The sequence below is a fragment of the Micromys minutus genome, assembly GCF_963924665.1.
Source record: "Micromys minutus genome assembly, chromosome: 33".
Taxonomy (NCBI): Eukaryota; Metazoa; Chordata; class Mammalia; order Rodentia; family Muridae; genus Micromys; species Micromys minutus.
In genome coordinates, this window is record NC_137968.1 from 2,546,831 (window position 1) to 2,569,286 (window position 22,456).

The following is a 22,456-nucleotide window of genomic DNA, read 5'->3' on the forward strand; positions in this document are numbered from 1 at the left end:
TTTTATAATAAATTGTATTCTACAAATGTGAAAGGCTCTGTAGGGTCCAGAAAACTCAGCATTTAGTTATGATGCTGTCGTGTAGAATTATTTCTGCATGACTTTTATCATGTTAGCTAACGAGCATCCTTAGATTGAGTTTCTGTGAAAACTCACAGTGCGTGATGCATTTCTCTCATTGTTCTGCTAATTTCCCAACATCACACATACACATACCAGACACTGCAGATGACCAGATGAACTTGCTTTTCCAGGAAAGATTTTATATAGGTAAGATTTTTTTAATCTTAGATTTTATTCAAGCTGCCCACCTGTCTTATCACTCTTTGTTTACATGACTTTTTATATTTTCATTAAATTTTTCACACGATATATTTGATCATAGTTTTTCAACCACAGATCCTACCCCACTTGATGTTTTACTGGGATTTTACTTATCCCAGTGCCTGATATTTTGCTCCTAGAGAGTATGTCGATTTGTAGTTTAATATCATTATCAATATAAGATATACCTTTTATCTTGAAAGAATATTCAAAAGAGAATTTTTTAATATTGTGATTTAATGTAATTCTTATTTTGTGAGTGAATGTCTGTATTAAAATTTTTGAGAATTTAATTTTAGTTATTCTCATTAAGCATGATTCATTTATTTAATACATGTATTAGATGCCCACTGAGATATACAGCAAGGACACGTGCACCACAATGTTCATAGCAGCTCTATTTATAATAGCCATAAGCTGGAAAGAACCCAGATGTCCTTCAGTAGATGAATGGATACAAAAATTGTGGTACATTTACACAATGGAGTACTACTCAGCCACCAGAAACAATGACTTAACCAAATTCTTAAGAAAATGGATGCATCTAGAGAATATCATCCTGAGTGAGATAACCCAGTCACAAAAGAACAGACATAATATGCAGTCACTGATAGTGGGATGCTAACCCCAGAAAGCTCTGAACACCCCAAAAACAACTCACAGGCTATATGAAGTTCAAGAAAAAAAAGAAAAGAAAAGAAAATGAAAAGCCATTGTGCTTAATCTTTATACACCAAGAAAACTTTGACTAATTCCAGGTTACATCTTGTTTTACATGTACTTTATGCTCATTGTAACTAGTAAGACCTTAATGCACAATATCAAACCTTTAAAAAAAAAAACCAAGCACTGGCAAAACTGTATTCATATACCTTTATGCAAAAATGCTTAAAATCTGTACATTTATCTTTGTTTTTTAAAATAAAGTTGTTCAATTAAATAAATAAATAAATAAATAAGCATATTCATTGTAGTTAAAAAAATAAATTAATAAAATAAATGCCCACTGTGGATTAAAATGTTACATTAAAAGTTTAATAAATAAATGGTATATGTTTTAATATATTAATATATGTAAAAGTTATAGGTTTAAGGTATCTCAATATATATCCAGTTGCTTAGTGTTTTACCCTCCTTAAAAAGGTCTATATTGAGCACAGTGAATTGGGAAGAATCTTTTTAGTTGTTTGAATGTTTAGTTTCTCATTAGAACTGTGGGGTAAATTATAAGCCACAGTGCAAACCTCACTTATTTTTCAAAGTATAAAATTGTTTACAGTTGTTCCTAAGGGAGTAACAAATGTATCAGTTCACAGAAAAGTCTGTGGCTCCTTTCTTGTGTGGATTAAATGTAGTGTACAACATCCACTCACCCGGCTTTTCCCCTTCCTAGTGGACTCTGTTCTCCTGGAACATTGCATCTTGGTTTTCTTTCTTCCTGAATACATCAATTGAGGAATTCTCTCTTTTGACATGCCTGTGGGTGGTCCTCAGAGCTGATCTCTAACTCCCTGACCACTAATTCTGTTTTATTTTATACAGAAAAAAAATGACTTAAAATCTGTATATACTCCCATCCGAAGTCTTCAGTAGTAAAATGACACATTTTGCCTGGCTGGCAGCACCGCCCCCGGGCTCTGAATAAAGGAAGCGTAGTCCCTCGGGATCCTCCCAGAACTTGTGACCACTATCCCTTGTTATGCTGCCTTTAAGTGGTCATTTAAAAGTTCCAAGACTGACTCCTGGTTAACTTTTCCACTCAGTGGAAAAATATCAAGCACTACCTAAATAGTCCAGAAAAGAATGAAAAGTCTGGATTGATGGGAAGGTGGTAGAGGAAGTGAGTCAGTAAGGGAAACTTCAAAGAAAGGAAGTGAAAGGAAACCCTGCAGAGGTGATAAAGAAACAAGAAAGCCTGCCTCTCATCCCACCTCTTCCACCATGTGCTCCTCTGTTAACACTGCAATGTGTTAGCCTTAGGAGTCCACGTAATAGAGATGAGCTGGACAGATGGGAATTAGGAAGTCTAACATAAATTTTATTATTTTTGTGCCAAACCTTATATTCATGTCCAAACATTAAAATTCAGGTGCGAATATTATTTCTCAAGGGGAAACTTTAGCTGCTGTCTATAAGATGTTTTCCACCACAGCCTGTGGGACTGATTCCTGCCATCTATGGCCCACTCGTGCCAAAGGTCCCCAGGCACAGGTAAGACTGATGTGCTCCTGGACCTTCTGAGATCCTTCTCACAGACCTTTCTCCTTGAACACAACTGCTTTCCTAAGAAATTATATGCCCGAAATTCCCAGAGATAGATATTTTTTAACCGACAGCCCAGAAGATTGCAAGTCGTTAGCTGATGTATATGAAGAGAAACATTGTGTTTTCTTCCCACATGACTTTTCTCTGTGAACTGAATCCCAATAAATGTAAATTTTAATAATTCGAAGAAAATATTTTTGCCAACATTTTGAAAACAAACAAGAAAACCTAACGGCATATTTCTAGGTGGAACCAAATCAATAAGTTGTCTTCAGGAGAGATGAGTGATAATTAAACTGAGCTGCTATGCAAATGTGCACACCCGCAGTTAAAGCCACACTGAATACAGGGAACCTCTCTCCAGGCTGTGGCGTTCAGGAAATCCAGCTGCATTGACCTTAAGTAACTTCCCTCCTTGGGTTTTGTCTTGTTTTGTTTTTTGGTTTTTGTCATTCCCCGGCTACTAGTACCTCCAAAGAAAACAACTTTATTTCCTTTAGCATTTTGTGGATTTGAACTTTATTCCCAGTTGCTGCTATTAAAAAAGAAGAAAGAAATGTTTCTGAACACTGCTATTGCTTTTCTCTCTCTTTTTCTCTCTTGTAGCTAATATTTACACGTCAAAGCTTCTCGGATAGTTTTATGTTGTAGAGTGTGTGTAGGTAAGACCCTGCTTTTACTGAGGGTACCTGCTGCCCTGTATCTCTGCCATTGGTCTTTGTTAGAAGTCCTCCTATGTAGGTCTTGTTATTTCTACGGCTCATCAGCCACAGTGTGAAGAAGGAGATGAAGAAAGGCCATAAAAGCAGAAGGGCGCTGGGGGATTTTAGGGAAGACTTAGCAGACACCGTCAATGACGGTGCCACCACTGTCATCCTCCAGAGCACACTCAATGACGGTGCCACCACTGTCATCCTCCAGAGCACACTCAATGACGGTGACACCATTGTCATCCTCCAGAGCACACTCAATGACGGTGACACCACTGTCATCCTCCAGAGCACACTCATCCTCCAGACGGTGACACCATTGTCATCTTCAATCTCATCGTAAAGACCAGTGGCTCTGGGAAACTTGCAAACCAAAGCATGTGGTCAGGGCTCTTCCAAAGGCTGAAATTGAAAGACAAAAAGTGTGTCTCCATGAAAACTCTGATTTTGAGGATAATACCATGTCTCCCTTTTGTGCATCTTCATAGATCTGTCACTCTGTAGATGTTCTCAGTGTCATTCAGTCTGAAGTTAGGAGAGTTTCGTCACCTTTAACTAAGTCTACGAAATAATGGAACGAAAAGCCTTGCATTCTGTATCGTATACATACGTAAAGCATCAGTTTTCGTATGCTTCCTAAACATATCAAATATTGTTAATAGATCTTATAAAGAAGTATTAATTCCCATGTGTCTAATATGCCTGTAGTTAAGCTGATTTGTATAGGCTAAGCTGGTGATTGCTAGCTAAAATAGTAAGTACTTGGAGGACCCACAAAAGAAACCCAGTTATCACCACAGTGTCCATATAAGGGAATGCTCCCAGAGATCCATTGGTAAAAGTGACAGTAAGAATATAATGCGGAAAACAATTAAAAGGCCAAAGGCATTTATCTCATGTCAAAATGTTGATTTTTTTTTATTTTGATTTATTATTTCTGACTTAATAATGTAATCTCATAAAAGATATATTAAGTGAATTTCGCCTTCTGTTTTATGTTTTATCAAAAAGATAAATTCAAGGACTGGTAATTTAGAGTCAGAAACAGTGCTCTGAGCAGAAGTTAGCTGAGTGTGCCATCAGCCAAAGCCAGTGTTCTGTGATCTCACGTGTAAACCCTCTTGTCCTCCACATGGACGGAATGGCTTTTTCCTCCTCAAATGTTCAACAGACTTCTTGCCTGCCATCTGATAGAGCCACGATTTCAAACTGTGATCTGGAAAACAAGGTTACCTCAGCTGCACATTTGCTATTCTTAGCCTGGTGAACTAAGCTGAAAGCGATGAATAATGCAGGTTAGAAAGAAAACACATGCTAAAGATTACAAAGAGAGAGAGGTCTTCCAGCAGCAAGACTTTCATTTTAGGACTAGATTTCTGTTGGCATGTTTGGCATTGTGACGATTACTGTTTTTCTTTCCAGCTGTTACACATCTGTATTGAAGGCTGGGGCAACTGGCGTTGGTCAGAGCCCTTCGCTGTGGATCACACCGGTACCTTTATTAGGACAATTCAGTACAAGGGTCGAACCGCTTCACTCATCATCAAAGTTCGTCCACTCGGCGGAGTGCAGAAACAGGTGAGTCTCCTGGTACTCGGGACCCAGAAGCTTCGGAATCTTTGTAAAATAGGTGTGACTCATAAGTGTGAGTAAGATGGAGCATGTGACAGCGGCCATGTTTATCTGACACCATGCCCAGGATGGTGGCCTCAGTCCCTTTGTCCCTCATCCTTTACAAGAGCTGCTAATGAGCAGCCAAGTTGGCTGATTTTAGTTTCACCTTTTCTCCCTGTCACCACCTGCCTTTTGGTGGAGGTGCTAATGAACTGTGAAATAGCCAAGGGCCTTTCCTGAGCGGGAAGGGAGCAAAGGGGAGTGGAGACTGTTGGGTAACTACGAGGTGCCTCTTGTGCACGTGCACCCAAGAACGGTGTGTGTGAGCGCACTGGGTAGTCTGACAGACTGAGCCTACACTCCAGCGAGCTCTGCTTTTCCTAAGAGTTAATATTAACTGCAGTAAATTCACTGCAGTCTAACTCTTGGCATATAAAACCTCAGTGCTCAGCGCATATTTTTACGTATTTTATAAAACTTCCTTTTGGCTGTTTTTGAAGTTCTAAGACTGCAAAGGGAAAAAAGTATCTGACACTTTTTTTTTCTGTGTTCTTAAGATGTGAAAATGTGGTTTCTAAAAGATGTTTTTCAAGCAGGCAGCACATGACAGAAGTAGAAAGGGAAAAAAGGGAAGTATTAAAAATCTGAAGGCTAGATGTGTTGTAAGAGTTTTACCATGTACGTCTGCATCTGGATTGTAAGAGGCAAAGCAGCGCTTGTGTGAGCTGAGGCCGTGACGGGAACAGCATCCCCCTGGGAGGGCACCCCTCTCCTGGAGCAGGGCCTTCACCAAGAGTGACAGGAGCAACTGTGGAGATAGAGCGGCCTAGTACACCCTGAGTCCAGTCAGGGGTCTGACCCCGTTCTCATTCCCGTGGACAGCAGTGGAAAGAGCACCCAGGGCAGAGGGAGACAGGAAGCAGTGTCCTGATTAACCGCCACCCTCAAGACTTCTGTCTACACAAAACAAGAGAGCAACACGGTCTTTGTTCACGTGAACCCTATACCCTGGCCTGCACACTACTGGCAGTAAGTGTGAAGGGAATTTAGAGGCCTCAATTAAAAACAGTGCTTCATCAAGTCTTTGGAAAGTATTTAGAATTTAGATTAAGACAAGACATTCCAAATATTATCAAGTAGGCAAAGATATAAACATGAAACAAATGAGTCTTTCTGAAGGATGCAGGAGAGGACTGCCCCCTGTGGTGTGAAGAAGGCTACAGCTGGAGCTCCTGACTGCCTCTGCGGTCATCCAGAAACATCACTTCCCACTTACTAGCACGTCTGAGAAATGGTCCTTCAGCTTTGGCTTGAATACTTTAGAAAAGAGGCCTGATCCCTTCCTGTTGTTGGCCTCTACCAACTATTAGGGAATGGAGTTCTGAAAGTGGATGCAGGCTCGTCACCATCCCACCAAGCTTTTACCGTTCTCCGTAACTGTAAGGCGGGCACAGCAAGCACACAGCTTACCGGGAGGACTCTGCAGGCCACTGCCATAGGCAGCCCTATAGAAAGCACGGGCAGCAGAGACATCACAGCAGACTGTGCCCACACATTCACATATGATATATATATTCACATATACATATATACTTAGTAAAGGAAAAGAGGCTGCCAGTTTCAGAGTTGGGATAGGACATGGCAGAAGTTAAAGGAAAGGGGAAATGATGTAATTAAATTTCAATTAAAAGTATCTTTAAATAAATAAGAAAAAAAGAAAGCCTTTCAGCTTGGAAAGGGAGTCTCCTAAGCCTCAGGGTTGTAACAGTACACCAAATATTTTTTTTTAAGTTCATAAAATCTTGTCAAAGTTTTTTCTCTTCCTGTTCTTCCCACTCATATACACAAGCAATATTTAATATTTTTCAATTAGACCTCATTTCATTTCTATAGTCATGAAAATTTAGTATTCAGATCTGGTGGTGTGGAACATCCAAAATACAGGATTTTTTTTTTTTTTTTTTTTTTTAGATGATGAGGTTAGGAAGAAAGAAATTATCCAAGCTTCCAGAGAGCTTTGCCTCATTCTTGTCTTGGCCTCTTTCCTTCTCTCCCACCTGGATTTAGGACTTAGCAATAAACAGCAGCTGCCTAATTTCTGACTCTCATGGGATGCAGGTCCCTGGTGAGCTTTAGACACATTGATATCCCCCGACAGAGGAGAGTTTTCTGGAACACTCTTTAACAGTGATATTGGTCGGCCTGTCTTATTTCGTTTCTCCACCATTTCCCAGGATCCATCTGTGCTGGGCGACTACTCATGCACCACGTTCGCTTCCCGTCCCTTCCCTGAAGTATGCATTTGTGCGTCTCTGTGCACACACTTCTAATCACGGTTAAGAGATCGTTTTCCCGTGCATCTGGCTCTCTGGGGCCTCTCTTTCCTATCCCTGTTCTCCTTGGCACTGATCTGATAAGAGCTCTGAAACCTGCTAAGTGAAATCAGATGTAGAAATCTTCAGTATGTGGCTTTGGGAAAGAGAGAAATCAGTGTGAAACCTGGAAATGTATATTAAAGAGAAACACTAAATTAAAAAATAGGTCTTCAACTGAGAAACTAATCTTAGAATTCTAACCCTAATTTGGAAAATAAAGGAACTACAGGTTGCCAGTTTGAAAAAAAGCAGACAGGGCTTTGCTGAGCTCGGTTCCCTGAAAGAGCATCCTTCCAGTGAGTGGCCATTTTGGATTTCCCGTTATCCAAGTTGTCTTCCTCCCTGGACATTTTAAAGGATTTTCCCTTTTATCAAATTTGAAAACCTATTTAACAAGCTTTTTACTTTAAAATGAAACTATAAAAACCCACCAAGAGGATCTTTGTCTTTAAAAGAAGTGAGTCCCAGATGGTTGCAAAGATGTTGTGGTTTCTGTGAGAGAGCCAAATTCTCTCCTAGCTCTCCAGGGATACAGAGGTTGTGAAGTAAGCTACGTGCATATATATTGCCAGACCTGGGTAAGAGTAAGCCAGCTAGATAATACCTTAGAGTTTCTAATGTTGATTTAAAACTAGGTACTACTACGGCATCCGATGGTGCACTACCACAAGTGCCTGGTAATCCTCAGCATATGTTAAAGAAACACTTGCCCACTAATTTAGGACTCATGGTTGAATTTTATGGTTTGTTTTTGTGAAAGCGGAGTTCTAAAGCATCATAATGGCTAGCTAGCATCTAGGGAAGTATAACAGTGAAGGGCAGCTTGTTTTACAGATGTGCTCCCAAGGAATTGAAACACAATTCTGATGCAAATGTTTAAGAAAATGCTAAAGGTTGGAGAGATCGTAAAAATGCTTAATAACTGAAGTTTCAGGGGATTCACAGCCCTCTAGACTCCAAAGGTTCCTGCACATATGTGCTCCAAACAGACTGCAGCACTCATCCTAGTACCCCAAATGCAAGGTACTGCAGACGGGCCAGGTAGAGTTTGGGGTGTCATCCTAGGGGCTTGTGAACACATGATAATTATAGTTATTCGTGGGGCTGGAGAGATGACTCGGGAGTTAAGGTCGTCCAGAGGATCGACTTTAGTTCCCAGCGCCCACACTGAGAGCTCACAGCCACCGGTCAGTCCAGCGCCAGGTGATCCACCTTCGTACCTGAGCAGATACACGGACATACCCACGTGCTCATAAACAAAAATCTCACTTCCTAGTCTCAAGATGGCTACATTGTCTCTGTGTCCGCTCTTTCAAGACTTTGTGACAGAGGCAGGGGGACTTTGTAAGCCCTGGGTTATCTCCCTGACCACTGCAGAACGAAATCCTCATATTAAAAACAAAACTCCACGTTTACCCTAGGCCTTGGCAACAGGGGAAGGGACTCACCTTTTACCACCTGCAGGGCAGCTGAGGGCTGTGGGAAGTATCTGGGTATCTTTGACACTTAAAACAACTCAAAGTGTTTAACAGCAAGGGAAAAAGACAGGCTATGAAATGAGAAAGGAACCAGTAGTGCCTGGCAATGTTGTGTTCCTCTCTTGTAAAATCTACATTAGTGAGTAGGCTTTTGGACGTAAGCTTTATTGGGCTTTTCTCCAGTATTGACTGGGACAGCCGAGCAAGCTACTCAGTAAGGAGAAAGATGACAGCCCTGCTGAGTTCTCGGTCAAACAGAGCCAGTAAATAATATGAGAGAACTGGTTGGTTAGTTGTTTGCTTGATTGGTTGATCATAAATCAGTTCCCATTACTTATGGAAGTAGAAGTCCCAAGATCTGCAGCCGGCAAGTTCAAGTGCCAACGGAGCTCCAGTCTGACCCTGAATCCTCAGAAGCAGCAGAGCTGCCCAGAGCTGGCAGGTGTTCCCATTTGGATGAGACGGATCGGTGTCCCTGTTCACGTGGTAATGTCATCCACAAATGTCCAGGATGGATACTATTTGACTAAATGCCTGGGCAATTCAATGTCCAGTCAGGTTAAAACAGGTTCCTATATGCTTGGGCCCATAATAATAATATACGTATTACTGATATTATTTTATAATCTGAAAAGTATCACAAATAATCAATATATCTTATAAAAGTATTATATTAGTGACTGGGGTAATATTTCAGTGATGGTGCACTTACCTGGGATTTGTAAAGCTCAGGGTTTGATCTATAAAACTATTTAAAAAGGAAGTTATGTTTTCCTTAGTCATGGTGAATATTGATATTACAGAAGGATTTGCTTTCTAAAATATTAGCTGTGTAAGAATAAATTTTAGAAATATCTTTCCAGGCTGGGGAGATGGCTCAGTGGTTAGAGCACCGACTGCTCTTCCAGAGGTCCTGAGTTCAAATCCCACAACCACATGGTGGCTCACAGCCATCTGTAATGGGATCTGACGCCCTCTTCTGGTGTGTCTGAAGACAGTGTACTCATATATAATAAATAAATCTTTTTAAAAAATCTTTCCATTTTCAATCAGCTCAAGAAATATTTCTTACTACCTCTTATGGTTTATATTCTTAGCAAAATTAGATAATCCACTGGTTTAAGGGAAGCTTCTATGTTTATTTTTAAAGTTGTATAGTTCTACAGTGTAGAAAAGCAAAATATAATTCTGTGTTTCAAGCACAGCTCCTTTGTATTAGTTTCCACCGAGAACTCTCGGCAGTAAGATGAGCTCTTGGAGAGACTCTCACTGGTGCCAGGAGCTCCGCCTCTCACTTTACAGAGTGAGTGCTTTCACTTCTCAGAGCACAGGCTTCTGTATCAGGTATTGGCACTGACAACCATTTCCAGGCCAATCACCTCTCAAGATGTGAGCAAAGTACTTCCTCCAGGACCCTTCATGCCCTCCTCCAGCCTTACTTCTCACCGAGTCTGCTTACGGCATTGGTAGGCGTGAGCCTCCACCCTGTCGGGTGAGCTGTGTGCACTGCGGTGCTTCCACACTTTGACTGCACGAGTCCTTAGCTCAGTCAGCTCTCTTAAGCACCTCACCATTTCCAGCTGCTCACTGGTCCCCAGCCTCTCTGTCCCCTCTTTCAGTATCATCAGCTGTAGATGATCAGAACAAAATTCATTTCTCCTTTAAGGACGCCTTACTGCGTCTGTGATGAACGTCGCATCTCGCAAAGGAATGCGTATTTCTGGCTAACGACGTCCAAACTGATGAGCCCTGTGTACTTGTCTCACCTCTTAGATCATCATCTGTGGACGACAGATCATCTGTAGCTATCTGTCTCAGAGCATAGAACTGAAGGTTGTTCAGCACTACGTGGGCCAAGATGGGCAAGCCGTGGTTCGGGAACACTTCGACTGCCTCACAGCCAAACAGAAGTTGCCTTCCTACATATTAGAAGACAGGGAGCTGACGGAGCTGTGTGTGAAGGCCAAAGGCGACGAGGACTGGTCACGAGACGTGTGCCTGGAACCCAGAGCCTCTGAGCATAGCACTGTCATCCAGGTACGGCAGCTCCTGACATCTGGAACGGAGTGACATTCAGACAGATGTTCCCAGTGTGCACTGACTTTATTTTGCCCATACTTTGTAATAAACTTAGAATTGGTGTGTGCAGAAAGTGAAGTCTAGAAAAACAAAGACTGGCGGATGCTTCAGACAGTGGCCCCCATGCCCCCCATCTCCCGGCCTCCTCACTTGAGGATCTTTGGGATACTGTGATGTTTTTGTGTCTGTCTGCATCCTCACCAGCCTTGTTTCCATCATTTAAGAAGGGGACCTCTTCCTTCTCCTTGTGCAGACTTCTTCACCTTTGCAGGACTGCTCCATTGTCATGAAGTCCAGCTTTGTTCCTCAGTTTCCTGTGGCTGTTTTCCCGGAACTGTAAACTTGTTTCATTATCTAAACTGATACTCTGTCTTGGTTAATCATCAGGCTGTTTGGGATCTTACGGGCCTTTCCTATCTCATGTGCAGGTGCCTACTTCAAACAGTTCCATCGTTTACGTATGGTGCACAGTTCTGACTTTGGAACCCAACTCTCAAGTTCAGCAGCGAATGGTGAGTGCTTTCCCAATCCTGAAACATGGTGTCCGACACTGACCTTTCCTACTCTCAAATAAGGAAGGTCAGAGTGACCCAGGGAGGAGATTTATTACACGTGTGTTCAGCACCAAACAGCTGCAGTACTGCAACAAAGCAAATATGAAAGTTGTTCTGCCCGTTTATTTTTATAGATCGTGTTCAGCCCTCTTTTTATCATGAGAAGTCATCTTCCAGACCCCATTATTATACATTTGGAAAAAAGAAGTCTGGGTTTGAGTGAGACACAGGTTATTCCAGGAAGAGGGCAGGAAAATCCACTACAGAATGTTGAACCCGACCTCGCACATCACCTGACATTTCAAGCACGGTACGAGCAAAGTGGATTTTCCAAAGAAGTAAAAAGTAACCTCAAGCTATTCTGGGTACACGGGTGCAGCCTTTCTTTCATTCTGACCTGGGAAAATGTTATGTAAACCCCCTGCCTCACCATCCGTTCTTAGCTATTCCACAGAATTCGGTCTTGTTCATTTACTTTATAAATAACCAAGTAGAATCATAAAAATGTAATATAATGTAGATTTTATTGACACCTTCCTGCAGAGAAGAGGTGACTAGAGATCTCACGCAAGCATGAGTGAGTGGGAGGAAGAACCAGGGCACAGGCCATCTAAAAACTACGTCATAAATCTCCAGTTCACGGGGGGGGGGGGGGGGGGGGAGGAAGGGAAGGAGGGCACCCCATAAAACAGTCTTCACTACATTTCTAGTTGGATTTTTAGGTAAATTATAGATCACTTTAAACGTGTTAATGTTTTCTCTTTTCCTAGAGAAGAATATGATCCTTCAGATTGTGCTGTTCCCATATCAACAGCCCTCATTAAGCAAATAGCCACCAAGATCCAGGCCGGAGGCTCAGCTAATGAGATGCTGGAGGAGTTCTATGGGTCAGAAAAGTCCCATGAGCCCACTTGGCCTTACAGTAAGAAAGATTCTGACAGGTGACATTCTTCATTAATTTTCTATGTGTACTTCTAAACAGTAAGAAAGCACCGTTCACAAAATACTGGCTTGTTATTGAGACTTTTTGTTGCTGACAAGATACCCAAGTACCGCTCCTGGCAGGAGGAAAGACTTTCTTTGTCTCACGGTTTCTGAGCTTCCAGTCCGTTGTGGGAGGGAAGGCTTCAGAAAGGTTCCACTGAGAGCAGGGCAGCTACTGCTAAGGCAGCCGGATTGCAGAAGGAAAGCTCTTAGTTCTCTCTGTCTTATTTTTATTTCCTCTCAGCTCCAAACTATTGGATGCTCACATTCAGAACAAATCTTCCCTTGAAGCACCTTCATCAGTGCGCCCAGGGGTGTGTCCTGTCAGGACTCTCATAGGCAGTTCTCAGTCTGGTCAAGTTATAGTGTGGTTAACCCTTCCGCTAAACAGAGTCAATCCCACGGAGCGGAGCCTTAGAGCACTTGAGATTCGGATGTCACCTGGCTTGGTTTAGCCTTGTGGGTATTTTCACTTGTAGAGTAAAGCAGCGTTACATTAACAGCTTCTCTCTCCTGCGTGCAAGCGCAGCGCTGGGTGAGTCTGGTGTGCGGTGGTGCCCTGCACACTGGCATCCTGAGCCCGTCGTGTCTCAGTGAGTCACTTGGATGTGTTCTTGGAACAGGAGTGAGCAGCTGAGTCAGTGGGACAGCCCGATGCGAGTCAAGCTGTCGCTGTGGAAGCCGTATGTTAGCACCCTGTTGATAGAACTGCTCCCCTGGGCCCTGATCATCAATCAGTCCAAGTGGGACCTCTGGCTGTTTGAAGGAGAGAAGATTGTTCTACAGGTTCCTGCTGGCAAAATTATTATTCCTCCTAATTTCCAGGTAATGTAACTTAAAACTAGCATATTCTTTTCTCTCAATAACTGGATTGTATTCTGAGATTACACTCACATCTTAACAGGATGAATTCCTTATGGAAAACTGACCTGGTATAAGGGTCTGGAATGTTCTTTGATATTTAAACATTTTTCAGATGTGTTTTTCCCTCATCAGCAGTACTACTCCTGGCTGAGTCGTCAGTACATCTGCTGACACATTCTACTTACATTCCCATTGTGATCAAGGTGTTTGACAAGCATGGGAGCTTTATCAAACACTGGCCCACTGTCCAGCCTTTGCCTTTGTAGAACTTGGACGTACACAGTTGTGAGTGTCACTTGTTAATTGTAACACCATAGAATCATTAGTGTCATAGGTGGAAAATTCTAACTACAAACTAAAAATCCACAGAAAGACTTCACAGTCGGCCACCAGAGACTTTATAAAGCTAACCCATTTCAAGAAGCAATATAAATTTATAAGAAAATCTTCAAAAAAAAAAAAAAACATTCCTAGTAGAGAACAATTTCAGAAGTTCCAATTTATAAACATCTTTATTCAATTGTATTTTTCCTATTTCTTGAAGTAATCGGATGCACTTACCTTATGGGATTGGAATGCTGGTCTCTGTAGACATAAAGTTGCATATTGCTCTGGTCAAATGGGATGGAACCTTTCAGTTTTTAAGTCTTTGGAATTCACGGGGTAGACACAGCTTGAGCTTGATTTTTCCCTCTTCCTTGAACTTGAATATCACTGTGAATCAAAAGGATATTGGAAACCAAAATAAAATACATGTTGTTGTTACCAAAATAAGAGTAACAGGGGGCTATTTGGTCGCCTTGATAGATCTAGTGTATGTTTTTAAATCCTGGAGATATGGACAGTTAAAAATACAATTGAGGCATTGTTTTTCCAGGAAGCTTTTCAAATTGGAATTTACTGGGCAGATACAAACACTGTACACAAGTCATTAGCGATCAAACTGGTCCATAATCAGACATCTCCAAAGTGGAAAGATGGCGGTAATGGCGAGGTAGTGACACTGGATGAAGAAGCATTTGTCGATGCTGAAATCAGACTCGGTGCTTTCCCGGGACATCAGAAGGTAAGTCTGTGCAGATGAGGTCAGGGAGGTCGTTTGCCGTGCTCTTGTGGTGTTTCACGTATGTCTGCCTCCCTCTCTAAGTCCCTTTCTGGTGTTACTTATTCTAAATCATTTAAAACAGGAAAATACTTGTTTTCTTAACTTACTAGGCTAGTGTTTGACAGTGGAATTTCTTTCTCTTGACTAGTGGTAAGACCTGGATTACACAATTGATCCAGTCACGGTTCCATTCAGAGCCGTCACCAGCCCTTTGCTTTATAGTGTGAGGAGTGGACTCAGGCCCAGTACTGAGGCCTGTCTGTCTCTGCCTGCCCCTCAGAACAGGAAGCAGGGTGTCTACACTGTGAGCACTGAGATCAGAGGCTCTTCAGGAATGGTTATCTTGCTGCAAAGGGATCCCGGTCACAGTGGGATCAGCTGATCCTCTTGTGGAATTGATGGTACAAGAAACCGTCATATTCTTCGGTGCCTGACTGAGAGTTTTAGAAGATACATTTCGGTCATATTCACCGCCGTCTGTGCCCACACAACTTTGTGTCCTTTTTTTAAAGATCCAAGACCAATTCTTGCTGTCAAAATGGTATTTAAATGTGGTCTTCCACTGGGTCCAGTAGAGCTTATAGTGAGGGGTGCAGACCTCTCTCTCTCTCTCTCTCTCTCTGTCTCTCTCTCTCTCTCTCTAAAAACTCCTTTCCATCCCAGCCTTTGTACTGCCTCTAGCACTGGCACTCTAAGCACCCCCTCTGAGCCTTGGAAAGTGATACAGCACATACATTCCCCGCAGGACTAAGTATTATGCAGTCTTTCTATTCCTTGATCAGTTATGGGCCTCTGTGTTAACCAGCATCTACTCAAGTGAGGGTGGACAGATGAGAGGGTACTGGAAAAGTCCGAGGTAGCGGGGGGTGGGCCTGCCCGTGCTTCTAGAGCTGTGGGTGCCAAGAACATCTTTGGAAGATACAAATGGCATGTGCTTTTCAGCATAAACCTAAAACCCGCACAAGCCAAGTAGCTGAGTAATGCAGAAATGTACATAGACTCACAACAGTCTGTTACTGTAGCCGATGGTGGGACCCATGCTGGACTTCACCCAGTCAGCCATCCTCAGGGAGAACAGAAGGACCACCTCATCAGCACAGTCCCATTCACAGTGGCCTTTCTCTTTGGGAACAACTTAGGTTTTGGTTGAGCATCTTTAAAAGAGCCTTTTTTTAAAAGTTAGGAACACTTAAGTCACTTTTAAAAAAATAAATTTTCTTGAAACAAGAAGTTCATCTTTGCCAGTATTCAAGACTGGTATTACTTTTCTCAAAGTTGACTGAGCAACACATGTTTCTGCTGCTGACCAAAGTACTATAGTGTTAGTGCATGGGCAAGAGCCACTCAGATCACCGAAACTAAAGAAGTGTAAGTAGAAAAGTACCACCAAACACCCTGTACATCTGGCATCTTAAAAATGATCACAGCATGCACTCAATAAGTGTTTGTGTGTGAATAGAAGAGAAAGGAGATGAAGGAAGGGAGGAGAGGGAAGGAAGGAAAGAAGGAAGGAAGGAAGGAAGGAAGGAAAGGATAACATTTTAGGCTCAGGACTTCTTTATACTCTAAAAAATATTGGGTTCCATCAATTTTCATCATATTAGAAAAGAAACTATCACTTATTAAAATATATAAGACTTCAACATATTCCACTAGCCAAAGAATATGGCATCATCTACTGTACTGCCTCTAGGAGATACTAGTGTAAACTTCTGAGGAATTGAAAATACAGAGAGAGATAAGTAGCATATCATTATTATTATTATTATTATTATCATTATCATTATTATGGTAAAAGTCGTTTTGACCTTGGGATTCCAGACATAGATACTGCACACATTTCCGGCCTCCCTGGAGAATGAGGTTCTGAGGGTACTGCCTGTCACAAGAATACCTTCAGGCAGGTAACAGCTCTAGCCGTTCACCAGAAACCCTACAGGACGATGAAACGCCACACGTCACGATAAAGAGCAGAACCGTGAAGCCTGACCAATGGGCTGCGTCCTCCCTGAGTCGTGGCCAAGCTGCCTCCTCCTCTGTACTAGGGAAAGAGTGCTGACTACCTTTGGTGGGTGGTGTGAGGACTTGGAAGTCTAACATGTATAAATACTTCAGACACACCAGAGCACAATATAAAGTTATAAAGTTACATGACAGTCAGTATTGTTTTTCTTCCTCGCCATCTTCTGTATGAAAGTTCCCCAACCTCTCCTTGATATAAACTCAGTATTTTGATGGTTACTGCTGGGGTGAACCTGAGGAGGAGGGATGCTAGGTAGAAGTCTGTTGAGTAAGACAGTAGTGTTTGTTTACATATAGACGATTTGTAAATACTATTTGAGATAATTGTGAAATAACCTGAAACAATTATTCTATCTATCTATTTAGCTTTGCTAAAGGACCCTGCTGTAAATATTGTCTCCTTAATTAGCCAACATATTTCTGAGACCAGAAAGAAGTACTACTAAAAATATTGTCCCCAAAATGCAAAACTAGTACTGTATGCAAAGCATACAGGCAAATCTATATGTTAAACAGAGCTTTAAGAGCTGTTGAGGCCATGGAACTGGAGGGATGGCTGTTCTTCCAGTGGACTTGACACTCTTAGACACACGTGCAGACAGCACCAGTGCTCATAAGAAAAAATGAATACATTTTAAATATCAGTTGACGCTACACACCTGTAATCCTAGCACTTGAGATATATAAAAGTACAGGGCTCCAGAAATTGGGGCCAGCTTGGGCAGTCGTAAAGATTCTGTCACAAAACAAACAGAGAGTCACGCATTTCCCAGGTATGCCTTTGTGGTTTGAAAACTGTTGTCTTTCCAATGTGTCTCCAGCTGTGTCAGTTCAGCATCTCCTCCACGGTGCAGCGCGGCATACAAGTTATTCAGATTGAAGACAAGACTACATTGGTCAATAACACACCATATCAGATATTTTATAAGCCACACTTGTCTGTCTCCAACCCCTGCTCAGGAAAGGAGGTAAGAAATCATAACATGGTTTTCTCTGTTTCTCTTAGTTCACTGGAAACAGGTTCAACCTTTTCTTAGCCTGGGGCAAAGAAAATGCCAACACTGACTATAGCAGCCTTTGCACTGAATTTAAAACCATAAATGGAAAGTTGAGGTGAGCAGAATACCGTCTGGCACAGCATTGCTCCGCGAAATGCTAGCCCAGCTCCCCAGCAGTGCCTCTCAGAGCAACAGCTGTGGCTCCTGCACAGAGCCGTCGCTGTGCAGCATGGCGGTGCTCATGGGCCTCAACTCAACATGGCAACGTGCAGAAAACAAGCCCAGTGACCGTCAGGACTTTTAACATGGTTCTCTGTGCAGTTAACATGAACATTCACGTTTTAAGAAGGCAAAGAGAACTGCTCTTCAGAGCAGTGCGCTGCAGCTCCTTCCTGCTGTCGGAGTGTCTGCCCAGTACTGTTCATTTCAGCTCCCAAAGGTTATTTCTAATGACCAGTAGGGCGGATGCCTTCCTTTTAACTAGCGCATGGTATAATTACTAAACATCTGAGCACTGGAGTTTGGTCGGGCTTCACTGATTCGGCCCCTCTTCCTAGAAAGCAGTGTCCTTGGCTCCCTGCAGCCAAGCAGTGTCCCATTTTCAACTCTGACCCTGCCTCAGCCAGATACGATAGTTCCCTAGACGTTCTGGGAGGCTATGGGACAGTAGGGGATATATATATATATATATATAACGTTTAAAAATCAGAGGCTTGGGCTGCAGAGATGGCTCAGTGGAGAGGCTCTAACATCAGAAACCATAAAAGCCCATTTGAAGGCTGGGGTCAGATCATTTCCCTTCTGCAAGTGAGCCTTACTATTTTGTCTTCTGAGTCCTGAGCCTCGTTCGGATGTTTCTCCAGAATGCCCCTGTCCAACTCAACTTCCTCTCAGGTACAGGATGACATCTCCCTCCCCAGGCCACCAGGACAATGAGAACTTGGCACTGTCTTTTAAGTCAGCCTGGTATTGTCATGTTTTCTTATGCCTGAGAGGCAACCCCTTGCTTGCACGACTGTTTCTGTCACATTAGGGCCTTTGGGTAGAGACGGGGTCACTGGCATGCCCATGTCCCCGTCTTGGCCACTTTGTGAGAACGCATGGTTCTGGTTCCTTAGGAGAGATGCTTCTCTGTGCTGCAGTGAACATGCTCCCTCCATGTCTTTCCAGCATCTCCATGTTCCAGACAGTGCTACTTTCAGCATTTGCCCAGGGGGAGAGCATCCTGCTGTGAAGTCCAGCTCCCTGCCTTGCTGGGACATCATCCCTGATGTGGGGCCGTCAGTGCCAGACACAGCCACGCTTCAAAAACAGATACTGCTGGGCTTTTCTCCTGCACCAGGTGCCGGCAACTCTCAGTGCTGGAGCCTGCCAGCCATCATTAGACAGGACTTTCCCAGACAGAGTGTAGCCGTGCCCTGTGGAACCCTGGGAAACGGACTCTGCACCAGGTACTTGACCCGAGCGTGAACGCTCTCGGCTTACTGTTGCTGCCCGTCAGGAGGCAGACTAGCAGGCCTCCCGTGTAATTCTAGGTGCTCTTTCATCTTTAAAGAAAGAGCTTTGAGACACTGGATACAGTTGAACAAGGTTGTGATCACAAACAGGTTGTCGCTTAGCTGGCTTTCCCCTTTGCACCTTGTGCTGCAGGGGGCTGGGCTGGGGCTGTGCCGTCCTCCAGCCGCAGGAGATGCCTCCTCTGCTGCACGGGGGCGGAAAGCGAAGGCACCGAGTCCAGGAGTCAAGCTGGAAAGTTTTACTTTTCCAATATTTTACTTTTACTTCAAAGTGGAATTTTTCACATAAGACTTTGACAGAGACGATCGTGTAGATAAACACAAGCCAAGGAATACTCTGTGCTGTGGTTGTTCCTGCACACAGGCTGTTCCAGATGCAGATCACAACAACACAGAGGACAACCACAGGCTTGGGCCCGAGACGCGTGATTGCTCGTGGAGTCCTGTCCTGTGTTTGTTTGGCTTTCGTGTCTTTCCTGCAGCATGAAGAATTGCTCGCTTACAGTGTATACAGCCACAGAAGAAATCGCGCTGTGGCCCTGTGAGGGGACCCTGAGATTGGAGGCATCCCAGGTTTTCTGATATATAAAGAGATTTTCTAGTAATCATTTTAAGGATTACAGTTTACCTAACAGATCTCCAGAAAGGTCAGGTCCTGTTCCTCCACACATTCTTTGATGTCACAGAGAACCTGAGTGAACAGCATTTTCACCCCCATACTTGGTTTTAGATAATGTTAAGCATGTTGGGGACTCTTGAATAGTACGGGAATTATTTTTAAATGGAAAGTCAACAGTTTTAACAAAAGATGTAGAAATTATATTTAAATTTTAAGACTCATAGTATAAATCAATCTTATATGTAAATATAAGCTTATAATATGTAAATATAAACATAAGCAACTTAAAAATATGGTCCTTTTTATGGCTATGGAAAGGAGACCGTGTGAGGCTTTCTGTAATCCTGATCATCAGTACAGTACACGAGAGACGTTTTCTTCCTGTCTGAACGTAAACGCCTGATGTCCCTAGGACAGGGGGAGACTTCTCTTCATGGACACCAGATGTCCCTAGGACAGGGGGAGACCTGTGCAGCTGCTTAAACAGGAGCCCCAGCTTCGCTCTGAGGGCCAAATGCAGGTCCTGCGACGGATGGTCATCGTGTGAAAATCCATAGCGCCACACGGCCAGTTGATACATTTAGAATAAAAATAGAGCAAACACACGGATTCTCTAGAGATTTCTAAAAAAGAAACATTTTGAATGACTCAGTTTTTTTACCAGTCTTTGGGGAGGAAGAAAGTGTTGTACTTGAAGAATTTCAGGCACATAAGCACCGAGGACAAGGCCATGGCAGGGTTAGGACAAGGCCAGCAATTCGATGATAGTGCCATGGAGGGTTCAATTTAAAATCCTTTTCTGCATTTTTTAGTGTTTTACTGTAAATGAATATTACTACTACTATGAAATTAGTAAGCCTGTATGTACGTACATCAACTATTAAATGAGGAACAGGCTCCTTTTCTGGAAAACATACTGAGTTAGAAAAGCAATGTTCCAGAGCTTGGAATACTGCACATTCAAATATCCACAAGCTGCAGAGAGGATGTCCCTGTGTCCCCTGACAGCACATTGTTGTTGGTCTGTTCCAGGGCAATAGTGCTGACATATCAAGAGCACTTTGGAGTCACTTACTTAACCCTCTCCGAAGACCCAGGTCCTCGGTTAGTTTTCCACAACAGATGCCCAGTGACGATGCTCATAAAGGAGAACATGAGAGGTACGTTTCACAGCCGCGGAGTAACACAACCGAGGAGTAGCTGCTTTGGGGGTTCTGATGGAATAGACCCTGTGTCCCTGTGAAGTGTCCTGAGTAAAGCATCTTTCATACTTCCACATTGCTTGATATTCCTAAGACCGAGTCTGCATGTGCCCCCCACCCCCCTTTTTAACTTTTCAGATACTCCAAAGTTTGAGGTTTATTGCAAAAGAATTCCTCCGGAAAGCTCAGTTCATCATGAGCTATACCACCAGATTATCAGTTACCCAGACTGCAGGACTAAGGACTTCCTTCCCAGCCTCTGTCTGAGAGTAGACGCCATGGACAAGACGCCAGCCGAGTGGAGTGACGCTGTGGACATCAACAGTCAGGGGACACAGGTCAGTGACGCTCACCCAGCCTCAGCTGCCGCCTTCCTGCCTCCCTCCCTTCCTTGTGTCTGTGTGTGAGCATGTGCACACGTGGTGTGCATGTGAAAGCCAGCGCACAGCCTGTGAGAGTCAGTTCTCTCCTTCCTCCATATGGTCATGGATACTGAGCTTAGATTTCTAAATGCTGGGCTTGTGGGACTGACAAGCCCTAGTGTGATCACTAGACACGTGGGAGGAAGAGAGACCCACCTCCCACATACATCCTGCGACACAGAGAAAAGGGGGATATCTCAAAACGAGAAATAAACGCTGAAGCTGGTTCTGTGTGAGGACACTTTACACCAAATATGTGAGGACGGCACATATGAAGTGAGTTCATCTCAGATCTCAAATGTCCAAAATAAAATAAATTTATAGGCTCCTTTAAATACACAGTTCAGCTGTCCACATTTTAGGATGGTTATAGTCTTAACTCTTGATCAGTTCTTTCTTTTGAAAGCATGCCAGTTTTTAAATAAAATATGTATATTTATACTAGGAATCTACAAGAACTCCATAAATAAGTTCTTAGACTTTAGTATTAAATGTTTTGCCTCCCTAGGTGTCCCTGGTATTACTTGTGTTGAAGATGACACTTGAACCTGCATTTCTTCGGTGTTGTGCTTAAACTGAACTAAACTTAGTGTTGTGCGGTCACCACAGTACTCACTAGCTCCTGTCACATGACAAATGCCTGAGAGATTGGACTCAAAGGAAAGTGGTTATCTTGGCTCATGGTTTCAGAACTCTCCTAGCATTTTAGATCAGGGAGTAAGAATAAGGAGAGGAAAGCCTCTCACCAGGACGTGCACCTAGCAGGGAGAGAGGAGACCATTACAGATTCATCCCTCTGAGGCTCACCTCCAGTGCCCTTCCTTCAGCTCAGAACCAGGAACACGGGCTCCACTGATGACGTTAGCACTGCAGTAGCATCACCAGCTGGAGACCAAGACTTCACACACGAGTCTTTGGGCCTTTTTCTTTGAGCCACAGCAGTGACGGCCTAATTTCAGAGCTCTCATCACCAAACACAAACTCACCTTCCTCTCCGTGGTATCAGAGCCCCGTTGTGCTTTCTGTCTTCTGCGATCTGTCTACTCTAAGAGTCCAGATAAGGAGGTTAATGAAGTGTTTGTTCTTAGCGCCTGCTTTATCTCACTGAGGATGCTGTCTTACAGGTCTCTTCTGTTATAGCTTGTATCAGAGCTGCGATGCTTTTTATAGCTGAATAAATCTGTGCTTACACTTGTTCTTCACAAAAGCTGGCAAAGTGTGACCTATTGTAATGTCTATAAATTTGTTAAAGTACAGAACGCTATGGTAATAATGGTCACCGTGTAACAGCCACTGCCCGACACGCTCCTGAGCGCCCTCACTC

The 22,456-nt window shown here is 43.1% G+C and overlaps 1 protein-coding gene across 1 annotated transcript in view; it reads left to right on the plus strand.

Moving 5' to 3' along the window:
* Positions 1–22,456, plus strand: part of VPS13B (vacuolar protein sorting 13 homolog B) — a 425,975-nt gene that overhangs the window by 371,950 nt on the left and 31,569 nt on the right. Inside the window, exons 44-54 of the mRNA XM_080909429.1 lie at positions 4,722–4,877; positions 10,540–10,803; positions 11,274–11,357; positions 11,534–11,709; positions 12,170–12,340; positions 13,007–13,208; positions 14,125–14,313; positions 17,196–17,342; positions 18,543–18,823; positions 20,541–20,668; positions 20,849–21,048. Of these exons, the coding sequence (XP_080765555.1) occupies positions 4,722–4,877; positions 10,540–10,803; positions 11,274–11,357; positions 11,534–11,709; positions 12,170–12,340; positions 13,007–13,208; positions 14,125–14,313; positions 17,196–17,342; positions 18,543–18,823; positions 20,541–20,668; positions 20,849–21,048 (1,998 nt within the window). The remainder of the gene's footprint in view (positions 1–4,721; positions 4,878–10,539; positions 10,804–11,273; positions 11,358–11,533; positions 11,710–12,169; positions 12,341–13,006; positions 13,209–14,124; positions 14,314–17,195; positions 17,343–18,542; positions 18,824–20,540; positions 20,669–20,848; positions 21,049–22,456) is intronic.